Source organism: Malus domestica, chromosome 04, assembly GCF_042453785.1.
Source record: "Malus domestica chromosome 04, GDT2T_hap1".
Classification (NCBI taxonomy): Eukaryota; Viridiplantae; Streptophyta; class Magnoliopsida; order Rosales; family Rosaceae; genus Malus; species Malus domestica.
Window position 1 is genome coordinate 23,066,817 of NC_091664.1, and position 9,476 is coordinate 23,076,292.

The following is a 9,476-nucleotide window of genomic DNA, read 5'->3' on the forward strand; positions in this document are numbered from 1 at the left end:
TGGATATTAAAAGTTTAAAAGATGTCAAAGTGTCACGTAAGCCTTCAAATTTAAATTTTAGGTTTAAAATTTAACATCTCATTTGAAGATGGTTATTTGATGACACGTCATTTAATTTTGTAAATTTAATTTAAAATTTCACCTTAACATTATCCGTAACAAAAACTAGATATGCAGCAGCAGTCAACAACATAAATATTCAAGATTGAACAAATGTCGTTTTACACCCAGTGCGAATGAGTAATGACTGCTCAAAACTAACGATCATCATCCATCTGTCCCAATCTTCAATAGTATACTACCCCTCCCCTTTATTGACACGTCATCATATCTCCCTGGCCCCCGCTCTTTTTCAATTACAATTGTCCAACCAGAAGGTAGGAGGCAAGTTCATGCATCCAACCACCCTCCCCACCACTATATATACCCCCTCCCTCCTGACTCCCTCGCATCGCAACTCACAATTCAAACCCCCAAACTTTCTCAGTCGACCCACCATCAAAACGCACCGTTTCACCATGCCTTCCTCCGATTCCTTCTTTTCCGTAATTTCGCAATGCACAATTTACCTCCACCAGAAATCCACAATCAAATCCCTGAAGCTCTCCGTCTCTGATCTTCCTATGCTCTCCTGCCACTACATCCAGAAGGGCGTCCTCCTCGAATCCCCGTCCTGCTCCTTCGCCGACCTCCTCCCCTCCCTCAAACACTCCCTCTCCCTCGCCCTCTCCCACTTCCCCGCTCTCGCCGGCCGCTTCGAGACCGACGACGACGGCCGCGTCCACATAGTCTGCAACGACGCCGGCGTCAATTTCGTCCATGCCAAAGCCAAGACCCTCTCCGTCGACGCCATCTTGCGGCCCAACGCCGACGTTCCTCATTGCTTCAGGAAGTTCTTCGCCTACGAAAGGACTTTGAGCTACACCGGCCATTTCAGGCCTCTGGCCGCCGTACAGGTCACCGAGCTCGCCGACGCCGTCTTCATCGGATGTACGGTCAACCACTCCGTCGTCGACGGCACCTCCTTCTGGCACTTCTTCAACACCTTCGCCGAGATTAACAGAGGCGCCAAGAAAATGTCAAAATCTCCTGATTTTTCCCGTGACACCGTCTTCAATTCGCCGGCGGTGCTCCACTTCCCCGAAGGCGGCCCTAAGGTAACCTTTTCCGGCAACGACCCGCTGAGAGAACGAATCTTCCATTTCAGCAGAGAATCGATTCTCAAACTGAAAAACAGAGCCAATAACACTCTGTTTAAAACAACACATAACTGTAACGGTAATGGTAACGATCACGGTAACTGTAACGGTAATGGTAACGATCACGGTAACGGCCTTTCTGAATCGGCCGAGATTTTCGGGAAGCAGTGCAATGACAGCTGGAAAGCCGTTCCTCCATATAACGGCGCGAAAACGTCGGAGTTTTCGTCATTTCAATCTTTGAGCGCGCAGCTCTGGCGTTCCGTGACACGCGTCAGGAATCTGCCCCATTCCAAAACGACGACGTTCCGTATGGCTGTGAACTGCCGCCACCGCCTCCAGCCGAAGATGGACTCGCACTACTTCGGGAACGCGATACAGAGCATCCCGACCGTCGCTACCGCCGGCGATCTGCTTTCGCGAGATCTGCGCTGGGGAGCCGAGCTCCTTCACAAGAATGTGGTGGCGCACGACGACGCCACCGTTCGCCGCGGCGTGGAGGATTGGGAGAGCGCGCCGAGGCTCTTCCCGCTGGGGAACTTCGACGGCGCGATGATCACTATGGGCAGCTCGCCGCGATTCCCGATGTACAACAACGATTTCGGGTGGGGCAAACCTCTCGCCGTGCGGAGTGGCGCGGCCAACAAATTCGACGGCAAGATATCGGCGTTTCCTGGGAGGGAAGGCAACGGGAGCGTTGATTTGGAGGTGGTTCTGGCTCCCGAGACGATGGCGGGGCTGCTATCCGATGGAGAGTTCATGCAATACGTATCGGCTGTAGAATGAGCCGGGTTGTAGCCGATCAAGCAGTGACAGTGGGTGGGAGCCGCCGTTAATGTTCAAAACACCGTTAACCCGTTATGGTGGGTGGGCCGTGGAATTAGGAGTGGTTTTTTAGCGTATTTAAAGCGTCGCTGAGTATAATATGTGTTTTAAGCGCACTGAAATTTTTATGGAAAATTAGGACATGTCAAAACTTAGTCAATCGCTGTACGAGATTGATTTGGACGGTTGTGATGAGACGTCAAACAGCGACGTTTTGGCTACTAGCGTGTGTTGGGTTGTTGGTACTTGGTACTTGGTACTTGCCACTTGGTAGGGGATTAGGATATTATGTTATGTATATTATATATTTTATCTGCTTCATAAATATGCACGTGACGATATTGCCCAACTTAATCTAATAATAATCCTTTCCATTCTATCGTTTATTTGGCAATATTGACTGCTCATATTCCTAATTGTTTAAGCAGAAAATAAAATTCGTAAAATTTTGCCCAACCAAAAGAGGTTATTCAAGTGAAACTGGTGGTGATGGAGGGTAGTTTTTAATTTTAGGTCAATAATTTTTAATCACGAGCCTTATATTCAAATCACAATTTGACATACATACAATAATTACTTGGTAAAAAAACAAAACCAAGTATTTGCGAAAGCAAAATCCTAACTAATGTAAACTCATTTCTTGACCTGCATTTTACTAGTCAAATATCTATCTAGACTTTATTTATTAAGGTTTTAATCATTCAATACATAAAAGAATCAACCCATAGCAAATTGGATTTCGATTGAGTTTAATCATTTAGTGAACATGTTTCATGTAAGTCTTTCGCATAACATTGTATTATTAAATTTGAATGCCCTATAAACGATAAATCCGTTTCATGTAAATCATTTTTATCGGTAATGGAGACACCAATATCACAAATAGTCCTCAAACCGAACAGCGTCTGAGAGTGAGATAAACCTCGACCATTGAGTCCCAAATGCCAAAACTTGTTTTCATGGGGCAGCTTAGGAAAGCTGCAGGTACCTGTGCATATGTTCCGCAAGATGCTCCCAACCATCCAAAATGCACGTTAGATAGATTCTCCTCTCTTTTTGACAAGTATTTGATTTGGTGTTTTGCAAAGGGAATTATTATTAGTACTCCAAAAATCTCATTCTACACACCAAACTTTCTAATTAGGAAAAAAAAAATACATTTGTGAGGAGTGTAGAATGAGATTTTTGGAATGCCAATAACCCTTCCCTTTGCAAATTAGCCACTAAATTTGTTTTGTGAGATTTTCATCAGACTTCCTATCCAAACCCAACTCTTAGTTTTACATTGTACACATGACCTAAATTAACCTAATTAGCACGAGTTGTGAGGAGGAAGTGAGGAGAAACGGCTTAGAATTAAAAGAGATTAACAGTTTGACTTTAACCGAAAATTTAAGCTAACTGCGGTCAGTTTTGTCTAAAAGTACATGTTTTAGTGCCATGCTAAGATTTCAGAAAGACGTATCTTTGCTCCTTACTTCAAACACTGTTATCACCCACACCTTAATCTTATGCACAAAGCAGATATGAGGTTTTATCATGATAGGCGTCGTATTACTAGTTTGCATTATTGCGTCAAACCTCCAGAGTGAAACTTTTACACTCTTCAACAAGAACGTAAGAGACGTCTAAATCCAATCCCTTATGCTATGTGCAACGAGCTTGGCATAGAGAAAAATACTTCCCTGCCTTGGTTTCTCTATCCCCATTCTCTTCCTACATGCATCGGATGATTTTTCGATGTGAAGAAGTTAATGAACACCAAATATCTTTCTTTCCCGACACTTAGAGGTTTGGTACTGAGGTGCTTTTATAAAAAGTGGGTATAAAAAAAAGCTGAGCTCAAAAATGTGTTTGGTAAACACTTAAAAACAGCTTATTTTCACAATTTTGCAGCAAAAATGAGCTTATTCTCACAGCACAGCAAAAGCAGTTTTTTTTCAAAGCACAGCAATACCAAACCAGCCCTTACTGTAACTAGCCGTCCAAGTACCGTATTTATGGATGAAGGAGATGAAGTGCAAGTGAAATGCATGGAATCAAACAGTGACTTTGCACTTGAACTTACTGTCAGCTGACATCTGACTAAAAGTTACCTCGTTAAAACAACATACGAGGAACTTGCAAAACGTTGGACGCAGAAAACATGCACACAGATCTCTCATTTCCCATTTGGTTGTGCAGTAAAATTACAAATTTCTTGGTAAGATGTCGCAAAGACGGGTTCGAATGCACTTTCGTGAACATACGAAAATTAGCAGGAGACGACACAACTGACATTGTCTACCGTCCAATATGTACAACAAATAATTTACAATTATCCCAAGTACAATCCACCAATAACTTCTTTTGAAAGCGCAAAGCAAGTTTACAAATAACTAGTTACCTGTGCTGAACGTCGTAGGATCTGAAATCACCTGTACTTGATTTCTGGTGTGGTTGGAGGAAAGATGCGCTTCATGAACCACTGCAACGGTCTCAGAAATTGCGCTCTCTTCTTCCTCCAGAACCAAATGGCGTCACTGTATTGCTCATTTCGAATTACTCGCGTGGCTGCTTTCCAATCGTACTTCTCCATTTCCTCACGCGCTGCCCTGCCAATTGTTTCCCTTAATTCCTTGTTCTCCAGCAGGGGCTGCAACTTACTTAAGCAGTCATCAAGGTCATTGTAATCGTAGAGAAAGCCAGTTTTCCCCTCCTGATCTGCCGGAATTATATCTGGGATTCCACCAGCACGAGCTCCCACCACAGGGATACCTGAAGACATAGCCTCCAATACAACAAGCCCTAGTGTCTCTGATTCTGAAGGCATCACAAAAACGTCACCACTGGCATATGCCTGAGAGAGCTCTTCACCTCCTAACATTCCTGTAAATACCGCGGGCATGCCTTCAAACAGTTTTTCCAGATCCTCCCTGCCAAAATAAAAACCATATCATTGAATGAGTACCAGTGATTGTTATGTTGAGAAAGGAACATGCTTTTCCCCAAATTTCCAAATAATAATCCCTAACACCAATGGTAAAGCTGCTGCATCATTTTTTTACAAGCTTTTCTGTAGACGCAGATTACTCCCTAGAATTCTAGAAGTTCATTATGTACCAGAGTAATACCTGTATGGTCCATCTCCAATGAAAGCAATTCGTGCTTCGGGAAGCCGATCCATGACACTGTTAAATCAAAATGGTTTATAGGTTTAATCGCTGCAAATTATAGAAATATTTGTAAAATCAAGGCACATATTACAGAGGAGATCTACCAAAACAACATCCAAGTTTACGCTTTAAATATGTTATTTTTAAGAGAGAAGAACACTACCTTTTCAGAAAATCCAAACTCTTCTCCACTCCAAGTCTTCCAACATGAACAATTAAAGGTTTCTCAGGTTCGCCATTGCTATTCACGACAACATACATGAATCAGAAAAGTTTCCAAACTCATGGGAAAGTGAAAGACACAAACTGACAAAGTGAGGCACTACCTCAGTCTTATGCGCATTTCATGAGAACGGAAGCGGGGATTGAAGCTTTCAGAATCAACACCTTTATTCCAAAGACGGATTGTATTAGCTGCAAACAAGCAATTAAAGATTAGTTTACATTTGTTGTGAATCGACACGTTTTTTCTATTCAGTCAACAATTTCAGAAAAGTAAATCAAGGATTGAGACATCAAACGAGTTTACTATATTCACCTGCGGCCACCCCAGCTTCTAGGAGATCCTTACTGATTGCAGCTGATGGCACTAGTGTGAGATCAGCAGCTCTGTGCAGAAATTCTGATAACGAAAACAACAATGTTAATTATATGCTCTGGTATCCATATCACTATATGAGGCCATTATAAAGGTAGGGTTACATACTTATGACCAACCACATGGGTTTCACCAGCCAACTGAAGGTGTATCTCGGGATATATCTGCACAAAAATAGAGATCAAAGCTCAGTCCTAAACGCTCATCAACGTATATTACTTTCTTCGTAAGCAATTATATGATTTTTCAAAATATAAAATGCAATCTGACAAAGTTTATGCTGAAAACTTGAACAAAATTAAGAATTAAACTCACACTGGCACATGAGTGTGATACGACATCACTATGGGGACAGATAACAACTTAGCGATAATGAGCGCGCCAAAAACCTGAAAAATAGTGTTATGCATCTGCCATCTTTTCAATTCTTTGTAATTAATCTATTTTATCTATAATAAAATATACACAATCAATCTACCATCTACAAAGAAAAGAATAAGAACGAATTAAACGCCTACCATAATTCCAGGCGAGGATGCATGTATAATGTCAGGCTTGAACTGAGCAACCTCCGAAATTATTCTAGGACTAAGTGCAAGGGAAAGGGGCACCTTTTGATACAAGGGGCAGGGAAAGCTGAGAAATAAAACAAACAAGAGCAAACCAAAGGGAACGAGATCAGGAAGAGTAATGTTTTGTATGCTTTCTGTCTACTAAATTTTTTAGGCACTAAACTATTAGAAATTAGATCACTATATAGCTTACCTTCGGGATCCAATCAATTTTGCTCCATAAAATTCGTCAGGGACTCCTTCGTGGGTTGTCACAACCATCACCTATACCATGTATCAGTAAGAAAATATGTCAGTCCTCGTGCAAAGACAATCGGCATTTAAAGAATTTCATCGTCATGGAGTTTAAATAAGCCAATGTAACTGCCAGTTTAGCCAGGAATCTCATTCTCACTAATGCAGGTTCACTTAAGGGAGTCCATACTCTATATAATACAAAGCGTGGAGATATAAAGAATTTACCTCATCCCCCATTTCACGCAAGTATCTAATGAAATTCTGGAACCGATTTTTATAACCTGACACATATCTGCAAGACAAACCGAAAAACAAAACATATCAATAGGGAACCTTTGGTGGTTCATATCTGCTGAACATTTAACAGGGTAGAAATTACAAATCATCATAATAAAGCTCAAATTACGTTTCTAATGTGTTTACTCCTGTACGGCAAGATTTACGTGAATGCAGTACATTATTTTAATTTACGTTTTAGTGCAGTTGAATCAAGCTTAAAGAACATTCTTTCTCTTACTCAACAAACTTCCAACGGTCAGTAACTCAGAACATGAGAAGAAGCATATTGGGAAAAGAGAGAATAAGAAGCAAGACTCATAGTTAACAAATACAAATCATACTACCCATTAATTGTGAACTACAAGATAACTAGAAACCAAGCAATCTCTAAGATGACAACTAATGCGACGTCACACGTCAACCAACAAGCTCACCAAAAATGTAACCGAATAGATTTTATCAAAAGATAAATCATTAACATACAAAGACTATTATACTACAAAACCACAAGATAAATTCAGCACAAAAACCTTCAGTCAGAGCAACCAAATTAACTAACCCACAGTAATAACTGAAGGAAATTGAGGTTCCGCCCTAAAAGCAATCGGAAATAGTGGGAATGACCCAACTCAAGCCCTTGCAAGGTTCCTTAATTTCCCTATGTGGGATTCACACACTCAACACCACGCTCATATCTGGGGTCATTTAAGCCTAACACGCGGAAAATCCACATTGGCAGATGTGGAAGCATGTGGACTTTTGGGCTCAACATGTGGGATAGCATGCCAATAAGGAAGTTGAGGTACCAACCTAAAACCAATTGGCCATAGAGAAAATACCTTATTTCCCTTATTCCGGATTCAGACTCTCTACATGACCATCCAATTCCCCGAATAAACGGACAAATACAAAATTAAAATCTTAATCCCACTCTTATGACGGGCAAAATGTGAAACAACAAATACTATCCAAATAAAAACAACACTTAATAGCTAATGGACAAAACTAGCCAATTACTCATCAAAATGATCCCAAGAGACGCCGACGCCATACCAGAATGAACAAACCAGCAAGCCGGATAGCAGCTGGCATATAACCAGATTACTCTACCATTGAGATGGAAGAACCACCAAATCTACCAGCTAAAACAGCAGCACGAGTCATGTACTTAATCCAAAACAAAAGCAACCAAATTTTAGCTAAAGTTAATGATAGTTAATATAGAACCTTCAAAGGAACCACAGATGCCTTATAGTCAAAGTTTTAAACCGACAAAGATTCTCGATGCAGGACGTCCGTCATAGACAGTTCATCAAACACAATTTTAGTCACATCTAAAACCAGGTTAGATCCAAACCTACTGCCAAAGGCAGCACCTAAAGCCACAAACTTCACTTAATTGTGGCTTAAAATTTTAAGCAACCATAATTAAAAACAGATAAAGAAAGCATTTTGACAACACGGGTAATCTCAAAATTGAAAATTTAGTGAAGCTAAATCATAAAGTTCCCAGAAACTCTGAAAAAGTCAAAGCAGCAAAACAGGAGAGAGACACTCACGCAAAGGGAGAAGGCTCAACAAAGAGAGCAATGCGACGAGGTCTGGAATTAATCTCCGACTCAACATATGGAGGAGGACCCTCTTCCACTTCCTTTTCCTCTATCTCGACCTCTGTAATTGTCATGTCGCTGGCTTTAAGCTCAAGTTTTCTACTTTTTGGTCTCTCGGAGGCACACAATCGAACACCTTGAGTCCAAAGGCTACTGGGTTTTGTTCGCGAGGATTGGCCGCCTGGGAATCTGAGGGGAGGACAAAAGGCAGATGATTGGGTGGTGGATGCCGAAAAGGAGGGAGGAGAGAGAGAGGGATTTATAGAGAGAGAAGCAGGAGAGGAGGTCAACATGATGAGTATAATGTAAATTGTAATATAAAAGGAAGTAGAAGTTGGAATGGAAGAGGGTTTTTGTTACCAAATTTGTGGGAAATATTCCGTTGGGATTAAGGAATATCATAAAATTTGGGTTCATGTGGAGGATAAGATGAATTATTTGCTAGGAATCTAGATGACCTTGAAGGACCTTTGGCAATGGATATTCTTTGGGAGGTGGTATCAAATCTAAGCTCTCTTAGCATATGCCCCATCTATTCCTTGTTAGTTTGAGATGTTTGAGAACTTGAGTTGAATCTTTCTTCTTCACCATTCAACAAACCAATAAAACGAGGAAAAAAAATCTATACGCAATTCAATTTAGAGATATGGTAAAGAGCGTATCAACGTCAGTATAGATAATTCTCATCCGCTGATACATTTCAAACGTAATTCGTAAATAATGATTAACTTGAAGTGTTCACATGCACATGACTAATTATCTCAGTTTTGGTGAACGAGGTTACTAGCTCGAGTGGACAATTCTTAGCCGTTGATGCGTTCCAAATACAATTATTTAATAATCAAAACAGCCGAAAGTTGTCTATACGAACTGACGAGTAACTTAATTAAACATATTTTTTTACTAACCAAGAGTTGAGAGCTGCTTACTGAAACAGAACGAATTAGTCCACATAACCCTTTAATAAATTAGGACAAGATGGAAGATTAACAAGTAAAGGA

The 9,476-nt window shown here is 40.9% G+C and overlaps 2 protein-coding genes across 3 annotated transcripts; one reads left to right on the forward strand and one right to left on the reverse strand.

Moving 5' to 3' along the window:
* The first annotated feature begins 384 nt into the window (after window positions 1-384).
* On the forward strand, window positions 385-2,410 carry LOC103433645 (BAHD acyltransferase DCR). Its single transcript, XM_008371911.4, has one exon. The coding sequence runs from the start codon at window positions 393-395 to the stop codon at window positions 1,983-1,985; it is 1,593 nt and encodes a 530-aa protein (XP_008370133.3). The 5' UTR covers window positions 385-392; the 3' UTR covers window positions 1,986-2,410.
* A 1,888-nt stretch (window positions 2,411-4,298) lies between these two features.
* Window positions 4,299-9,042, reverse strand: LOC103433646 (sulfoquinovosyl transferase SQD2). 2 transcript variants are annotated; one of them, XM_029101243.2, is made up of 11 exons: window positions 8,425-9,042; window positions 6,812-6,878; window positions 6,543-6,613; window positions 6,296-6,413; window positions 6,093-6,166; window positions 5,886-5,941; window positions 5,718-5,801; window positions 5,506-5,593; window positions 5,343-5,420; window positions 5,138-5,194; window positions 4,299-4,939 (listed from the first exon to the last, which is right to left on the reverse strand). In XM_029101243.2, the coding sequence occupies exons 1-11, from the start codon at window positions 8,766-8,768 to the stop codon at window positions 4,438-4,440; spliced, it is 1,539 nt and encodes a 512-aa protein (XP_028957076.2). In that variant the 5' UTR covers window positions 8,769-9,042; the 3' UTR covers window positions 4,299-4,437. The 2 variants fall into 2 exon arrangements, with proteins under 2 accessions (XP_028957076.2, XP_070676754.1); XM_070820653.1 differs by having other exon boundaries at window positions 6,093-6,187; window positions 8,425-8,991.
* Window positions 9,043-9,476: the final 434 nt, after the last annotated feature.

Coding starts and splice junctions, on each gene's coding strand:
- LOC103433646 (XM_070820653.1), bottom strand. CDS start 8,768: ATGTTGACCTCCTCTCCTGCTTCTCTCTCTATAAATCCCTCTCTCTCT. Junction 5,421..5,505: donor GAAATGCGCATAAGACTGAG/GTAGTGCCTCAC, acceptor TGTCGTGAATAG/CAATGGCGAACCTGAGAAAC. Junction 4,940..5,137: donor ATTGGAGATGGACCATACAG/GTATTACTCTGG, acceptor TTATTTTGGCAG/GGAGGATCTGGAAAAACTGT.
- LOC103433645 (XM_008371911.4), top strand. CDS start 393: ATGCATCCAACCACCCTCCCCACCACTATATATACCCCCTCCCTCCTG.